General features: G+C 47.0%; 1 protein-coding gene across 2 annotated transcripts in view; it reads left to right on the forward strand.

Moving 5' to 3' along the window:
- Positions 1-18736, forward strand: part of HECW1 (HECT, C2 and WW domain containing E3 ubiquitin protein ligase 1) — a 91918-nt gene that overhangs the window by 23613 nt on the left and 49569 nt on the right. Inside the window, exons 4-8 of one of the 2 annotated variants that reach the window (XM_072599120.1) lie at positions 580-722; positions 3857-3957; positions 5865-7268; positions 11649-11750; positions 15800-15950. In XM_072599120.1, coding sequence (XP_072455221.1) covers positions 580-722; positions 3857-3957; positions 5865-7268; positions 11649-11750; positions 15800-15950 — 1901 coding nt within the window. The remainder of the gene's footprint in view (positions 1-579; positions 723-3856; positions 3958-5864; positions 7269-11648; positions 11751-15799; positions 15951-18736) is intronic. The other variant, XM_072599122.1, reaches the window with a different exon arrangement.

Here is an 18736-nt window from a genome sequence, read left to right on the forward strand (position 1 = left end):
GACCAAGGCAAGGCCAACAGGGACCTGCTCAGCTTGACCAGAGACAGGAGACAGCCTGTCCTTACACCACTCCTGCTCTGGCTGAGCTCCTGGTCTGCCCACCAGGTGTGCTGGCCAGGGGTGTGGATGCCAGCAGAGAAGCCTGAGCAGGACCCAGATGCTGGACAGCTCTCAGGGAGGTGGCCAATGGCTAGCTGCATGGTCCACACCTGTAACAGGCAGCCTAGGAGGACTTTTCCTTGGGTTGGCTCTCAGGCTCATAGACTGAGAAATGGAAAGGACCTTAGAGGTCATGAAATTCAACCCTGACACTTTACAAATGAAGAAACTGCAGCCCAGGGAAGGCGAGGAATGGACCCCAGTTCAAACTGCAGGGACTTGATTTGAACTTGGCTGTCATGTCTGCACATACAATACTCATTTGACTAAAACCCACTGTGGTCACTCCTGGCCTTTCCTCCTTCTCCACGACTTTTGCCCCAGGAAGGGCTGGCCATCAGGGACCCCACGGAGGTCAGAGGGGAGCTCTGGCCAGCAGCTCTGCCCCTCAGTTCACTCATGTGGCCTCTTCTCTTTCAGCATTTCAGCTTCGTTTCCCTTCCCACGGATGTGCTAGAGATTGAGGTAAAGGACAAGTTTGCCAAGAGTCGCCCCATTATCAAACGCTTCCTGGGGAAGCTGTCTATGCCGGTGCAAAGGCTCCTGGAGAGACACGCCATCGGGTAAATATGCTTCGTCTCCTTTAATTGTGCTGAGCCAAGCTGAGGAGACCCTGCTCTGAGAATGAGCCAGGGGCTGAACCTTCCCCTCCCTCTTCCTCTCCCCCTCCCCTATTAATTCTTTGACTGGAGCTTCAGAGCAAACCATTCTCACTCTTCCTATTTTGAATAATCTGCTGCATTTTGTGAGAGTCAGTAGCCCCAAGTCACAGGGAAAGGCCCCAGCTCCAGGGGCTGTTTGTGTATGAATTCAGAAAATTCTCTTTCAAGCCTCTTCCATGCATGTGGGAAGCTGTCCTAAGGAAATTTCTTGGAACACCAGGATCTTAGCAAAAGCTGTGGATGATGATATTTCCCACCACCAAACCAGTGCCCAGTTGGGGGTGGGAGGCGCCAGGTGCTCAGTTCATTCTGCTCTACCTTAGACCACAGAACTAATGTCTGTCTGTGTGTACACATGTGCCTTGTGTACTTAAGTCTTGGTATTTCCTCTGGTCACTGGGTTTTCCTATCTTGGAAGAGCTCTGGGATCCACTTCCTTCTCTCCAGCCCACCTTTTTTCCCCAAATGGGTTCTAAGGGACTTCAGGGAAGGAACCATTTCTTAGGCTGCTTTGTATCTCTCAAGGGGGTCCTAGCACATGCAGGGCAATGCAGAGAGAGGCAGACCCTGGAATCAGAAAAGAACTGGGTTCTAATCCCACCTAGGATGCTTAAGAGTTGTTCAGTTTAGAAACAATTCCACTTATAAAGCAAATAAAACAACAACAAAGTCAACATCGCAACAGCTTCTAGATATCTTCATGGACCGTAAAATTCCTTCTGATTTCTAAGAAAAAAATGCAAATGTTGTAGCCTTGTAGGGCATGTCCCCAATTCAACACTCACAGATTAGGGCAGCGGTAAGGGAAGCTGGGGTGAGAGTGGTTATTATCAGGTAGTCTGTGAGTCTGTGAGACCCCACCAGTGAGTTACATTTAACTGTCAGTCGTAAGACACAATTAGCTCAAAGCAAAGGCATTCACTGATGACATAGCTAAAAATGTCTACCAAACATTCCCATCACGAGCCAAGAGTACACTCTCCCACAGAAGCAATCCCCAAAGGAAGAATGGACAGAAACATAGAGATCATTGGTAGTAAGACACATTTGAGGAAGATATATGGCCAATGTGATCATGTAATTCATGCCTCAGACACTCCTGGCACCGAGGTCTCTCCCAAGGTCTTCTCTCATTTTTCTCCTTTGGGGATATGGTCTCCTCTTGGTGAGCCACTCAGATGGGTTCCATGGGTCTTCTCCCCTTTGCAGTTTGAATATCCGATTCTCATCTATGATAAACTACCTAGTTTAATTGTTTAATCCTTGGGGGTCTTGGCATCCTCATCTATAAAATAAGCAGGTTCAACTAGACATCCCCTGGGATCCCTCCCAGCTCCCAATTTATGAGCCTATAAGTTTTCCAAAGTCTTACAGCTGAAAGCTGAACTTAGATCCCCAGAGTCTCCAACAGTCTATTCAGCATTCCACATGGCCTCTCTACTTGAAATTCATTAAGGCTACGGACACATGGGGCTAGTTCTTGTGTTCCTGGATGATATAAATCATAACCTTAGGATCACAGGATTTTAGAAGTGCTCTTAGAAGTCACCTAGTCCAAACTCCTCTTATAGATGAGGAAACTGAGACACAGACAAAGGAAGGGAATTCCTCAAATCTCTACAGACAGTAAGTGGCAAAGTCAGGATTTTTACCCAGGCCCTCTAGATGTAAATCCTATATGCTTTCCACTGCACTGGCCTTGGATTAACAGGGCAAACTCTAAAGAAACTCCAGAAGGAAAATGGGGACCCAGAGGCTCAAGCAGGAATGGGTTGGAACTTGGGTCACAATGAGAGATGCTAACTCTCTGAGTGATTCAACCTGAGGTCCTTCTACTGCTCTGCCTCTCTGGTGGCCTTCTCAAAGCCATCCCAGTGATTCAGTGATAATCATCATGACCAATAGTTCTGCATCCTTTTAAGGTTTGTAGAGCACTTAAATATCTCATCTGATCCTCATAAAGTCTTGGGAGGCAGATGCTGTTATTACTCCCATTTTACAGATAAGGAAACAGAATCACACACTAGAAAGTGTCTAAGGTAGAATTCTAATGCATCTTCCTGAATCCATGACTAACATTCTGCCCACTTTGACATCCCTTAGCTGCCAGAAGTCTCTATTTGACCTGCATGTTTCTCTGCTTAATCTGCCTCTGAGGAATTTGAAGTCTGGAAATAAAAAATAATGTTCCTGCAATATTCTTGTGACAAACTGTGGGACAATGTTTCTCCTAATCATGGATGTTTCTAGAAAGTAGCATTTGTTATTTGACCAGCTACTCCCAGCAGGACCCCTTAAGCAGGGACTGTCTTAGATGCTGGCCTTTGAAACTGGGACACAGCTGGGATCCCTTGAATGATTCCAGGTCCCAGGGAATGTCCTTTCTTGTCGACCGGCAGATTCTCAGTCCCTTTGTCAGCGCTGGCAGAACCCAACCTTTCTTGATCCTGGGGAGCGTGATGCTGCTCACCTGGGATTTGGCATCACTTCTGCCATTTCTGAGTGATTGGAAGCATTGGCTCCTGGGAGCGCTTCCTCTGGAGACAGACTTGGTAACTAAAGCGCTGGAAGATTCTCCTGGAAAATCTTTTTCTTTAAAAAGTGATCTTAGCTCTTTTGTTGAAAACTAAGCATATAGTCAAGTTGAAATTTGGAGATTTTTGTAAGCAGGAGACAACACAGGCACCAAAGAAGAGGCTGAGTGGGGAAAGCAGGCCTTCCCAGCCCACCTGGGCTTTCTTTGTTTCCTTCCTGCTGCCACTATCATTACCGTCTGAACTGATGAATCAGACCACTAGTCTGAGTATGCTGCCTCAAGCCCTCTTCCGCCTTCTGGGGAGCTCCTGGCAAAGATCTCAGGTTCCCCTCAGACCCAGGAGGTGAAGATGCTTGTCAGTCAATCAGTCAATAGGCATTGACTGACGGCTGAATATGGGACCACTGGGTCAAGGCAGTCCCTGCCCTCGGGGCACTTACGAGTACATTGGAGGGATGGCATGAAATTAACATGGCCTATACTTGTGTTTCCCCCCCAGGGACAGGGTGGTCAGTTACACCCTGGGCCGCAGGCTCCCGACCGATCATGTCAGTGGACAGCTGCAGTTCCGATTTGAGATCACCTCCTCTATGCACCCAGGTATTTCCAGCATCAGCATCTCCCATTGAACAAATGGCATCCATTGTCACTTCCTTCCCAGGTCTGCCTGGAGCTGGCTGAAGTGGCAGGGGAGTCAACTTTCTTTTGCCGAACTCCTGAAGCACATAATGCCACTGACAGCCCATCCGAAGGACCTTGTGTCCCTGCGTGTTGCTAAGTCTTGTCTCCATTCCCAAACCCCACCTAAGGTGAAGAGCAAAGGCATTGGGCCCAGAGGGTCATAGCTCTTGAGCTAACAGGGAATGTAGAGGCCAGCAAGTCCAACCCTTCATGTTACAGGTGTGGAAACTGAGGCCTAGAGATGTTCAGTATGCAAAGCTACCTTTTGAGTCAAGATTTAATTCCAAGTCTCCCCAACCCATTAGGGAGAGTTTCTCTCTGGAGAGTGAATTGTGCTAGTAAATCATGAAGACAGTCAGGGTTCAGGGAGAACTAACACCTTGGGGAGAGCCACACTGGCACCTTGCACAGAGAAAAATGGAAGAAGCTATGGGACTTGGGCTTCTCACCAGGAGCCAGGCAACACTTGGGCTTCTGGCAGCTTGCAGAGAACCTGGCAAGACCAGAAAAGCAATATGGCATATGGATGAGTATTGAACTGAAAGTCAGGAATTAGGAGAGGACAGGAGAGGACCTAGGATTTCATCAATATAGGGAACTTCCAGGTGAAGAAAATCTCTAAACCAGCCAAGGTCAACATCTTCTCTGCAACCTACATTCTCAGGAAGTTGTCTAGAGATGAAATGTCACATTTCCCAAAGTCATACAACCACTACAGATCCAGGGCAGAACCTGAACCCAGGTTTTCCTGGCTTCAAGGCCAGCTCTTTGTCTACTGTGCCATCCTGGGAATACATGGCTTAAATCCCACCTCAGATCTAATTATCTGTGCAGCTGACCTCTCTGAGGGAGTCAGTCAATAAGCATGTATTAAGTACCTACTATGTGCCAGGCACTGGCACATAGAAAGACACCATTCCCCACTCTGACTCTCAAGGGACTCCCATTCCAAGGAGACACAGTTTCCACATCTGCAGGTGAAGGGGTTGGACCAGATGCCCTGCAAGGTCTCCTCCAGCTTGGGACCCTCTGGCCACTCACATCCTGCAGAGATTCAGAGACCTCATTCAGGGTCTACGGTCTGCAGACTGGCCCTTGGCAAGGACTAGATTGCAGGGATGGCTTTGTTTTCTCATTTCCACAGGCTTGGAAGTCAGGCAGCTCTTCAGGGTTCTCTCTGCCCACACCCCACCTGCTCTTTACTTTCCTTTTCAGGTACAGGTAGGACGATTTACACTGAGAGTAAAGGGATGAGGGTGGGGCTGGCAGGTAGCCCTCGGGCCTTGCTGGGGACTTCAGTTATTCCCAGAGCCTCTCCCATCTGAGGCAGATGGTCTTGGCTATGCAAAAGCTTCGAGAATCAAATATGCAAGTCATTTCTTAGCTTCAGGACCCTGAGTATGCCTCTATTTCTGAGCTTTCTCTCCACTGTGATTAACGGGACCTGGGGTTCCCCACAGAACCTGAGGCAGTGGTAAATTCGTCAGTACAATCCATTAAATACTCCAAAGGGGAAAGCCCCTGGTTCTGGCCTGGGGGGCTCAAGCAAACCTCCTTCCTCACCCCTGGCATCCTCAGTCCCCACCGTCCTAGGCACAGTGTTCCTTGGAAAGGTTTGGAGTATGAAATAGCTCCAGTTTGTGTGTGTGCGGGCACGCGCACTCATGCCCTCACACAGACACACACACACATACAGACACACACACACAGACACACACAGACACACACACACAGACACCTCTGACTCTCCACCAACAACAACCCTTAGCTAATCCTTTAACACAAAGACCTATGAACAAGTGAAAACACTGTTTCTTTTCTTTTAGCAGATGAGGAGGAGATCTCCATGAACACTGACCCTGAGCCAGCTGAACTTCAGGAGAATACCCTGAACAATCTGATGGAGGTCAGCCTCCTGGAGGAGGCCACATGTATGCAGCTGGAGGGGGAAGAGAGCAGGGACCTGGATCAGCCAGACGGGGGTGGAGAGGTGAATGGTTTTGGGGGCGATAGCCTGGAAGCCCCCAGGCCACCCGCGGAGTCCAGCAAAGAGGCGGGAGAGGATGGTGAGGCTCGTGGTGAGGTGGTTGAGTTTTCTGAGCCTGTACCAGCTGAAGAGCTGCTCTCATTCGGTGCCGAGGACCTCGATGCGTGCCCGGACACGCCTCCTCCTCCTCCTCCTCCCTCTCCTCCCCCACCCCTAGAAACCAGCGATGGCCTCTCAGCCCCACAAGACGATGGGGAAGCTCCCACCAGAGCAGATGACCCGGGGGCTGAGGAGGCCGGGCCAGAGCCCGGGACTGATGAGGGCCAGGAGAAGGAGGAGGAGCAGGGGGAGCCCGGAGAGGAGGGAGAGGAGGCCGAGGGAGAGGAAGGCCTGCCTGACTTGCAGCCGGAAAAGGACGGCCTGCGCTTGCGGCCCTCGATGAAAAGGAAAAGCAGGCCATGCTCTCTGCCGGTGTCCGAGCTGGAGACGGTCATTGCGTCGGCCTGTGGCGAGCCCGAGACCCCGCGCACGCACTACATTCGCATCCATAACCTGCTGCACAGTATGCCCTCTGCTCAGGGGGGCCGCGGGGCAGAGCAGGAGGAAGAGGTCGCAGAGGAGGAGTCCACGGTGAAGGACGTTTCGGAGAAGGACGTGGTCAGTGAGGCCGAGACGGTGGCCCTCGACCCGCTGCACCTTGAAGACGGGCCGGAGGCAGGGGATGGCAGTGCCAGCCTGGTGCCCCACAGTCCTTCCGTCCAGCGTCTCTTGGATCTGAACAGCGACTCCTTCACAGACAGCGAGCCCCGTCCCAGCACCGGCAGCGAGAGTGACTCCAGTCCCCGGCAGGGCCGCGACAATGACTTTGAGGGCTGTGACACGTCCTGCTACAGCACCTCCTGCTACAGCACGTCCTGCTACAGCACGTCCTGCTACAGCACGTCCTGCTACAGCCCCTCCTGCTACGAAGGCAACAATCGCTTCTCCAGTCACACTCGCTTCTCCTCAGTGGACAGCGCCAAGATCTCCGAGAGCACCGTCTTCTCCTCGCAAGACGACGACGAGGAGGAGAACAGTGCGTTTGAGTCGGTCCCAGGCTCGGTGCCCAGCCCAGAGCTGGACCGGGAGGCCGGCGATGGCACCGCTGCCTGGCCAGACGAGTTGCCTGCTTCCCACGGGAATGCCACAAGAACAACAGATGGGCTGGAGTCCCCAAGCGCGGGACCAAGCAGCCGGAGAGAAGGTTAGACCTCAAGCTTTCTCAGGCATCAGAATAGAATGAGCAGCTGGGGAAAGAATCCGAGGGCTTTCCAAAGTAGCAAATGATCAATTCTAGTGGCCAGTCCTCAATCAGAGTGCTCTCTTTGTATCGTTCCTACCCAGCTCTGAGCCCACCGTTCTCCGAGGGGAATTAACACTTGCAAGTAGTTGGATGTGGTCAGGTACCTGTGAATGATAGAGCTGAGAGATGCTACGTCGGGTAGCTAATCTTGACGTTGGCCAAAATGTGACCAAATTGTTTTAAACAAAATGGTCCTGGAGGAGAAAAAGATGTCTCCAGTATTATTTGGGCCATGTTGACATTACATGGAAAGCAGGGTACTCCTTCACAAAGCACATGTCCTGTATTATTAGCCAATGAGTGTTAATCCTACTGTGATATAGACTTTAGGCATACCTATCTATACACCTATTACCTGGTATTGGATTATAACTCTTCCATGACTCCTACTTAGGTTTCTGTAAGGAACTTTCACATAAGCAGCTCACAATTTTCTGAGCTAATGGAGCAAGCAGTGATGTGGATTGTATAAACCCTCATAATGAGAGAAACCACATCCTTTGGTTATCTTGTATTTTTTTTATAAATTTCCTTAAACAGAACATTAATCTTTCAAAATATGTTGCACAGAAAGTTATTTTAAAGTTAATTTGCATTCCCTAACCAGAGATTTAAAAAAAACAAAAACAAAAACCTTTGTGCTAATAAAGGTCAGTAGCCCACAGAGGGGAAAAAAATTGACCTGGGAACCATGTAATTAAGAACAATAATTAAATTGCTTCAGTGACTCAATTTAGTGCAAATTTAAAAAGAAAAGCCAAAAAACCTATTCATAGGCCAAGGAAGTGAAGAGGATGAATCTGAAAACTATGCAATAAATACATCAAGTTGTTTTGCATCTAAAATTTTCCATCATGGCCAATTAAAGGAGAGAGGCAAAAGAAGCATGGAGAGAGATGATGGACAGTGATAGAAATGATAAAATGAAGACAGAAAAGGAGGGAGCAGGAAATAGCATACCTACAGAAAAAAAGGAAGGGAAATTCCCCCCCCCCCCCAGACACACACACACACACACACACACACACACACACACACACACACACACTCTTCAGCAATGTCTCCATTACCGAACCCTTTTAAAGTAATGTCATACAAGAGCATTAAGCTGCATTGTGTTTTCTTAAAGTGGGCATAAATTGGGACTTTCCATTTCTGGATTTTGTAGGTGGGTTGAATGAGATCAAATCAAGAATTGGGTCTGGCCTGTGAGTGGAAGGTTTCTCATCTCTAGTCTGGACAATGTTTAGCAACTAACTGTTTATTTTACATTTTTCTCGGTCTTGGTAAAAAATAATGAACATAATCTGTGCTGGGCTGTTGATACTCACACCCCTTCCCCTGCCCTCCCCTCAGGTAGAAATCTACAGTGAAATTAAAACAAGAGCTGGATTCATTCCTGCTCTAAGACACCACCAAATGACAGGTGGGGGAAGCTAAAATCTTGCCTCGGTTCACCCACCCAACCACAAATATGGAATTGAGCTCTTGGTCTACATGTGTAGATGGGTGTTTTTGATAAAGAGATTCGCTGTTGATTTGTCTCTGCTGTATTTCTATGCATACATGCCTTGTCTGTCCTGGTTTCTTTTCTTCACGTTCAACCTAGAGGTAAGGAAGGGGAAGTAAGTCCTTGAAAACCCCCGTCAATGGAGACAAAGCAAGTCCAAAGGACAGTGGCTAAAACCCTTGGATACCAAAGTCCCTGACCACTCACCAAAGAGAGTCCGCAGTCAGACATTCCAATGGCCAGTCATATCAGGGGACTTCCTCTGGTTCTCTGACTTATAAAATTGGGATGGAAGCATATGGAGAGGGAGGGAGCTATCACAAGACTTCTTAAGACACTGAGGATTTGGAGGAAGTTTTCCAGTGTCCTGGAAAGATTTCTCAGCAACTCTGAGAAAGTCAGGTCAGTCCATAAGCACTTATTAAGTGCCTATTATATACCAAACATTGTGCCTAGAGCTGAGATTACAGCCCCGGCTCTTCATGACCTCTGCAAACAAAGCTATACAGACAACGTGCACAGAGTAGATGGGAGGCCATCTTCTCCAGAGGCTGACATGGTTCACTTTCAGCAGAGGACACCACTCTTCTGAGTTGTAAAATGCCCCTTCCCAGAACCCCTAGCCCAGTCCCCTGGCATGATCTAACTGTGCAGAACTGTGGCTTCCCCCAAGAGCTTCCCTTTCCTCAGCCCTGGGTCTCTGTGATTGTTTTACTTTTCTTAGTTTACAAAAGGACAAGGGATGGAACCTCATAGTTATGCAATCTGACCCCCCTGGTTCCCAAATATGCTTCCATCTGAGTGAGGTAGACTTCCCCAGAAGGACCCGATAGGACAGTTTTGTGTCTGAGGACAGGGGAATCCATGGGTTTCCCTTTCTGTGTGCCAGGGCCCCATCTTTTCCATCCTCCATCCTGCTCCCATTCTATTGGCTGAGATGTCTGTCATATCATTCCATTGGCTAGAATCCCCAAAGCAATTAAAATCCATTCCATTCCTCACCACCCCCAGGCAACCAATACCATTGTTTCAACTGGTTAGTTATCTGTCTTTGGCTTTCTTGTAGAAGAAATTAGGAGGGAAGATTTAAAATAAACCATAACAAAACAAAGCACAACCCACCTAAACCTGCTGCTGGACGCAGGAGAGTTGTCCCTGTGCTTTTGTGATATTCTACAATGAAAACATTAACAGACACCAAGAAGCTTTACTCCAGAGGTAGAGGTCAGCCCATACAGGGGGCTCAGCCCAGAGCCTTGGTAAAGCTTTTAGGCCCTGGTAAGAACAGACACCCAAAGTAGGGAAGAGAGGCACGTGAGAAACTTCCCAAGGACACAACGTTATTCCATTAACACCTAGTAGGTCACCCCTGTTCCTAACAAGAGATGTACATCAGTCTACCTTGTACTGTTGGCATGTGAATCAGTAGAGTGAAACAGGCATCACTTTACCTGTTGTCCTGCTCTCTCCATTTTGTACCTGACCAATGGAGCAGAGAGAGTGGTTAGGACACACAAATAATCAGCTCTTCCTAGGGACAGCCTGGGAACTCACACAGATCTCCAACTCCTTTTTTCACAAAACTCAGCTGCTCTCATTTTGAAGAGAGGAGATAATAGAATTCACTCTCCCCCCTCCCCACTTCTTCCTCCACCCTTATTTACAAAGCCAGGCCCCTTAAGGGGGAGGGGAAGAAGAAACCCACCCACCTGGTTCTGTATTGCTTTACTTAACAGAGGACAATCTGTAGCAAGACAGGGCAGTGAGTGGACTGCACAGACCTCAGTCAGGAAGGACCAAGTTGGGTTAGATCAATACAGTAACAGTCTAAGATGTCAACTCCCAGTGTGTGCCACAGCCCGTGTGCCTGGCTGATCCCTTCTAGAAATTCCTCAGCCAGCATTATGAAGTGTGATGATGTCTCCCCCAGAGTTTGTTCAGGCTTTTCTGAGGTGGAGCCTGACAGAGCAATGGGCCCAAACTCTTCCCTTGGGGAATGCATTGGACAACCCCTCTAAAGGTGCTTAAGCTCTCCCTGGGGTCTCTGTCTTTTTTACTCCTCATTCAACACCTTCTGTGGTTTCCAGTCCCTTCCTGTTGTGTCTTTCTAACTTGTCTCTCTTTGTCTCTTGCCCTCCTCACCCTCCCTGTGCCAAAGCAGCTTTGTTTGCCTGTTTCCATCCTAAGAACAGTCCAGACTCCTGTTCCTGTCTCATACAGTGCCCTGGGCTTCTGTCTCTAGTCTTTGGCCCTTGAACCTCAGGTTCTTGGTATACCAGCCCACTGGCTCCATCTCGGATTGATTTCCTCTGAGAATTTCATAATGAAAAACCAAATCCCATGTAACAGCCACAGGGCATCTCTCTCATTTTGTGCCCACACAAAACTGGAGTTGTGGCTGTGTAGAGACCAAACAGGGTCTCAAAACTTACCTTGCTTGACCCCAGTAGGACAGTTGGGTCATCAGCAGGTTCTTCTAAGATTCTCTTACCTCCTTTTCCTGTATCTTTTTCCTATTAAGAGAAATCACCCCATTAAAAGCCCCAAAGGGTGCCAGTTGGATCCTTTGTTTTGATCTGAATGGTTGGTTACAGGCTTTTGGGTTCATTCTTTTCCTTGTTCTCTGCCACATGAACGTGGGTTATTGTAGCAAAGCACCACGGGCATAGGACCCCCAGCCTCATCACAGTGGTTTGCCTGACAGAGGTGCTTTTGAATGACTTTGCCACAGCAATGCATGAATCTGAATATCTTGACTGTCTCATCCATAGGTGATTGCCCTTTACTCCAAAACTCTCAGCCAGTTGGCCTGCTTCCCTCCCTGAGGCCTGACCACCATCACTATCCTACTATCGATGAACCTCTTCCACCAAGTAAGCCTTAGTTTTTAACTTTGATTTCTGAACCCTTCCTGTCGAGTCAAAACAGGTTAGTGTGTCATTTCTGAACCAACCCTGCTTTAGTCCCAACTTTCAAAGAATAAGGTTTTCATTATGTGATCATAGAAGATTAACTGGTAACTTCTGGTCCTTGCTACCCCTGAAGATTGGGATACAGCATTGCCAGGAATCTCAGAGGCCTGGTAAAACTGTAGGAAGTCCTCTGGAAATCCTTCTGGGGTTCCTCAAACCTAAGGCACCACTACTTTGGAGGGAAAAGTGGAGATTGCCTTTTGCCATCCAGTGGAGAGATGGTGTCCTTGGCACCCTTGTATTAGGATACCTTCTGCTACTATTCTCCTGCAGGCATTGGCACTGGCTATACCAAGCATGGGTGTAGATATTCCTAGATGAGATTAATTAGCCAGCCAGGAGAGCAATTTGTCCTGAGCTACGTAGACCATGGAGCAGATGACAACCACACCTTTGCTGGCAAATCTCCAGGGGCCAATTCTGGGTCCAGGTTCCTTTTCCAGTCACTACCCACTTCCATATTTAGTATCTGATTTTTTAAAAACAAGTACTCTAAGATGCAAAGAATGGACTTATCCATTTCTCAATGTAGTGGAGCCCAACACAGCAAACCTTGCTCAAATGGCCCACAATGGTGGGCCTTCTCAGGATATGGTTTATCAGTTTAAAAAAAAAACAAAAACCTGTGTATCTTATAGAGCTGGCTAGCCTTAAACAAACTCAGTGTATTTTCTTTTTAGCCAAGAATCATGACCTTCAACCAATGGTGCCTGATTCAGCATTTGTCACTTTATCATTGGTTTGGCAATATGCCCCAAGTAGAAATAACACAAGTGAATTATAATCCCCTAAGAGAATCAAAAGAAATTCTCTGCATTTCTCACTATCTGTAAGAAGGAAATATTCCTTTAAACTCTACTCCCTCCTGTTTCCTTCCTGCCCTCCTCTCCTCTTCTTTCCCCTTCCCTTCTATTCCTGCCTCTCCCCTCTCCTATTCCTTCTCCCCTCCCCTTCTCTTCCTGCTTCTCTCCTCTCCTTTCCCTCCTCCTCTCCTTTTCTTTCCCCTCTCCTTCTGTGCCTTCCTCTCCTTTTCTTCCTATTCTCCTAGTCTTTCCCATTCCTTTCTCTTCTCTCCACAACCCTCCCATTTCCCTTCTTCCCTCTTCTTCCCTTGAGTCACACACTGACAACAGTACTCACACATCCAAATATCAGTCACACATAGTGGAATATCATTTTCTATAAACATTTGAGGAACGGGCATTTTTTAAATTGTTTCCTCAAAGCCTTTCTCATTGTTGAAAATGATCATTCCCAAATACATATTTAGTGTTTCCATTTTCTGCCTGAGAGACACTAAAGAACAGGAATTGAAGTTATAATGGACTACCCTCCCAAGATCTCTTAGAAATCTCAAATAATAAAATGGCCACTTCATCCTTGCCATTGTATTTACTTAAACTGAAGAGTCTTCAGCATCCTTCCTGTCCCAACTCAGATGCTATACCTCATATAGGTATATATGAGACAACACAGGGATGTGGCTCTAGAGATGGAGGGTCTTTCAGTTACTGCTGAGCTGCAGTGCACTGAATCCAGAGACTCCATGCAAACACATAGTGACCAGCCCCTCATACCCAAAGCCAGGGGACTCACCACCCTGCAGACAAAACAGATACTTCTAGTTCTGTTTCTTAGCTCCGTTTTAGCCCCCACAGTCTTACACTTGCTTCACTTCATCATGACACAGGAAGATGGTATTGGCCTGACATAGTCTTAGACCATTTTATTAAGTATCCAACCATATCTGATTTCCTATGGGCACATTAAAAGAAGTGATTGCCAAGTGATCTCCCACATCTCTCTAAAAATTTATCATTAATAAAAGGTATTACATAGGAAAAAATGATGTGGAGTTAATGGTGATGATATTAAACCTGGGTCCTTTGGCTTGAAAGTACAATTCACTTTCTACCAAACCACACTGTCCCTTCTCTGAGACCTCAAAATTCAGTATTAGTATAACATGATCAACACACTTGCAAATGTAATTATATCTGTTATGGTTAATGTTCAATAATGAGCTATTGTAGACATTAACCAAGTGATGTTTGACATTATCCAGATGGACTATCCAATGTTCCATTTAAACTAAAATACCAAAAAAATTAAATAAAAAAACAACCCTCTTATTTTGAACCCATCTTGACTGAATTTCTCTTGTTGAATGTTTAAATTTGATGTGTTATTTGTTGGTATTTAAGTTTCCATGGAATGTGAAGGACTTCATCAGTATTGGGTCAACCCATTACTGGACCACATCCCCACAGATGTATCCCTTCTGACACCAGGCCATGAACTTGTGTCAAGTCTGAAGTTAAATTTTATATGCAAGTAATAGTGCCATTCTGCTGGCCCTCTGGAATGTCCCCACACAATGCCCTGTGCCTGCCCTCCCTCCCAGCACCATCGCTCTTTGCTTCTCTGCTCTCTTCGTCACCTTTTGCTTCATCCATCCTTGAACCCAATACATTTCTAACAGAAATGTTCTTCCAGTTCCCTTGACTTCCACCATATTTATAGCCCTGGCATCTGGCTGTGTAGGCATTGGGAATACTTAGCTCCTTAAGAGACTCTTAGCAACATGAATCTCTGGGGTCAGAAAGTCTCCACATCATGTTACTATGACCTGCAGTCAACTTGTGAAACAACGTTTCCACCTATTTTAATTTGGGGTTAAAGACCTGATCTTTTGACCTGGCTTCTCTCTAATGGCTGGGATGGGCACTTCATCCCCTGAGTGGTGTCAACAACAAACCAATGGATATGTGTATGTCTATACTTGCCAGGCGAGTGGGTGGGTTTTTTTCCACAACGTCCATCAGGAGCTGCCTTCCCAGTCTTTTTATACTGGGGATACAGAGCTCCTAGCAGGAAGTAGTTGGAAACCCATTCATCCTTCCCTCCACTCAGAGATGGGGTCTGACTAACATTGTTAGATGGTCTTTTGGTCTCTCAATATCAGAGATTTTTCAATCAAAACATCCTGATTGATTGTCATCATGAGAACATCAAGCTTTCACTCCTCTAGACAGCCAAAGACCATCTAGCTGATTTACCAAAGAAGGTCCCTTCCAGCCTTCCTGGTCCCAGCTCTACCACAAAAGGTTTAGGCAGTCCTTTGTTAGAAAATGAATGACAACCCAATCCTTTCCAATCAAGACTTACATTTGTAACCCAAGTATTCAGCACATTGAGTTTTACCAAAAGAGTCAAGTAATTGTTGAAGTTGGATCAAATCTGGAGGCCAGAAACCATCCTCCATATAACCCACTCCTCACTAGGTAATTAGTATTTCATATCCTATGCATAATTGTCCCCTTTCCCCTTATTCTCACCAGTTCGTCACCTTTTTTATTCATGGACCCCTTGGAAAGTTAGTTTGGTGACTGTGGACCCCTCCCTTCTCAAATTCATGTTGTTAAAATGCACAAAATAAAATATTTAGAATTGCAAAGGAAATTTTAAGGACGTAGTCATTATTTTTTTAAATAAAACAAATTCCCAGACCCTAGATTCAGAAGCTCTGTCCTGGAAACTCATCTGAATTTAGACTAGGAGACCCAGACTGGTAGCAAGGTTGGCTAGGTCATTGCTGTGTGACTGTACTGTTTAAACAAACTCTACAAGTCTGACCTCCCTTTTAAAACCAGGCACATCAGTCTAAATTATTGATGCCTTGGACGCTGAATTGAGCCCGAAGTCCCTAGAAGCCATCTCTGAGGGCTTGGGGCAAAGGCTGAAGGCACTCAAACCTCACATACTATGTCCATATCCATTCCAGATATCTAGCTGGTCAGGCAGCCAGGGTGACTGCTAGCTCTGTGTTATGACAGTGCAAACATGTGAACAGGCATATTTAGATAGTTCAGCACAAAACCCATAGGTTGGTGAGAAGTCCCTGGGAATCCTTATTTATTTCCTTTATTTTTGTTTTCCTTAAACACTAGACTGGGAAGCTCGTATTGACAGCCATGGAAGGGTATTTTATGTGGATCACGTCAACCGAACAACCACGTGGCAACGTCCAACAACAGCAGCCACTCCTGATGGGATACGGCGTTCAGGGTCTATTCAGCAGATGGAGCAGCTCAACAGAAGGTCAGTGCCAGAAGAATCTGGAGGCCAGATTCTTCAAATCAAATCTGGAGGCCAGAAACCATCCTCCATATAACCCACTCCTCACTAGGTAATTAGCGTTTCATATCCTATGCATAATTGTCCCCTTTCCCCTTATTCTCATCTCTCCCCCTTCAAATTTCAGCTCCTAGGACAAGAGTTCATCACCTTTTTAATTTGTCCCCCACCCCTCTCTTTGCTGTCTTCTTTAGAGTTCTCACAAAATACTGAGAGCAGCATGGCCAACCTTTCATTGATGTTCCCACCCAGGAGGTGATAGCTTTGAAAGTGTAGGAGGGAGGATGCAAAATTAAGATTTTGACTTTTCTTCAAGAAATCTGTTCCCAACTCCTCCTGGAATCACTTGCCCAAGTCTAGGCTGTGTACATGACTTTCTAAATATTTTCTAAGAGTTATTCTGGCCCCCCAAATCATCCCTCTGCTGGTCACCTGGTAAGGAGCCTCTCCAGACTTGCCTTGACTGACCCTGGACAGCAGTCCTGTGGTCCCTCCTCAGAACTCTTTGTGAAGTGTCTCTAAGTGACTAGGATCTGCCAGTACTAATGCTCAGAGGCTAGCCCAGCTTTGGAGAGCCTGGTCACCTCCAAGCTCCAATGAGGCATTAGATGAAATGCCTTTCCAATGTCCTCTTTATTCCCATGGCCTAGAAGATAATGTTATCCCTCATTTCCTCTGTCCTAGGCTAATGCCAAAGCTTCCTAACATAACTTATCACCTCCACTCAATCACATCCCTCCTCTGCTCAAAGATCTACCCTAGCTCCCTAGCATATACCAAGGAAAGCTTAACCTCTTTGCTAACATTCCAGACCTTCCATAACCTAGCACCTCTTCCAGCCTTATCTTAGACTCTGTGTTACAGTTCAACTGGATTATTCTCTGTGTCTCTCCCTAATTTGCAATGAACATTCTCACCTCCATTCCTTTGCTCATGCCATTGCCTATGCCTAGTGGGCCCTTTCTCATTCCCTCACCTTGCTTCTTGAATTGTTACCAATCCTTTAAAGCCAACTCAAAGATGTCTTCCTCCAGGATGCTTCCCTGACCACCACCACCCACCACCCAAGTCATTGGTTAGGTTTTCCCATTTAGACCTTACAAAGCAGCGTGGCAGTTCAGCAGGGTAGAGGGCATGGTAGAACTGAGACATGAGCATTAGTGAGTGACATTCTCTAGTTCTGGACCCTTGGAAGCCCCATGTGCTTAGAGCAGCTCAAAGAGGAAAGGGAAACAAACCTCCCTTGGGGGGGAAGATGAATAAGAACTTCCCATTGTGCAGACTGACTTCCTAGGACAGTGCCTCCTCCATCCCTCCCTTATCTCCCCAGCACCCACAGGCATGACACTCTGTCTCTGGACTGGATAGGCATGACTTGGAGCCCACAGCTGATCTAGAATCAGATTGTTTCCAAAGGTTGAATAGATTTGTAGTTAGATTGGGCTTATGACAGGGAGAGTCACCAGAGGGTGATTGGAATACTGCAGGAGAAACTGTGGAAGTGGAGAGAGGGAAATATCAATCGACCAGCCATCAAAGATTTATTACAATCTTACCATGTGCCAGGCACAGTTGTAGGCATTGGGGCAGAAATACAAAACATGCAACAGAGAGGCATGCGATTGAGAGGCCTGTACAAGTGATGTGATAGGGGTACCTGCTGTAGTGTGGGAGTGGGAGAGAAGGAGAAGGAAGACTGAGTTTGGAAGCTGGCCAGTCTCACTCTATCTTATAATCAGTCAAAAGGATCAGCCAACCTTCCGATAAATCCCAAGGCTTTCCTGACCTTATCTCCAGCTCAGCTGAAAGCCCTGAGAGGTGTTTAGTGTTCAGGGGTGATGATCACAGCAGCCCCTGAACCTCCTCAAGGGAGCTTTCCAACTCAAGGGGACTTTCACACTGTGATACGCAGGACACTGGTTGAAAGCCTCCTAGTATGCAGAATTAGCTCCATCCCCCTAAGAACTAAGGAGTGTCCTGAGTCCTGCCAGCCCAGAATAACTGCTTTTGTTCCATGCACACACTGGTGTTTGGGCTCATGAACAAGTTAAACCAAGGTGGATAGCTCCAGGTCGAAAAGGGCCAGCTACTTTGGTCACCAGCTGAAAGATATTGATCAAGGAGTCTAAACATCTGGCTTCCAGTCCCAGCGCTGTCTCTGCTTAGCTAGGTGATGTTAGGCAATGGATCGATCAGCTGATCAATCAGCAAGTTTTATCGAGTCCAACTTCTTACCAAGTGTCAGGTTCTATGCCAAGTGCTGGGGCCCGAGACAGAAGGGAGGCTGCCTCCATCTGCTCAGACTCACTTGGCATCAAGCGCTATGGGAGGCTTGCCGGGTCCTCCCCCTCGGGGGTTTGGCTATTTTTCATTCAGCTATGTAATAATAACTAACAGTAACAACACCGTTGCACTTTGACGTTTCATGAAGCACTTTCCAGGGGCTTTACATTGAAGGCTCATTAGGACCCTATAAGGAAGAGTACTTTCTCATTTGTTTTACAGATAAAGCAGCTGAGGCACAGAACCATGGAGTGGTCTGCCCCTGGTGGCACAAGTACCCAGAGTGGGATGGATTGGGGGGGACCCCAGATCCAGGTGTTCATTCACACCACAGCTTTCTATGGGGTGCTGAGGGAGGCGTCCCTGACAGGTCTGCCAGGCTGAGCTGACGAAGGCCTAGAACAGGGTTCTGAGCAGCCAAAAGCTGATTGGCTCTCAGTTCACTTCTCTTTTTGTAGCAAGAGGAT

This window comes from Notamacropus eugenii, chromosome 3 (assembly GCF_028372415.1).
Source record: "Notamacropus eugenii isolate mMacEug1 chromosome 3, mMacEug1.pri_v2, whole genome shotgun sequence".
NCBI lineage: Eukaryota > Metazoa > Chordata > Mammalia > Diprotodontia > Macropodidae > Notamacropus > Notamacropus eugenii.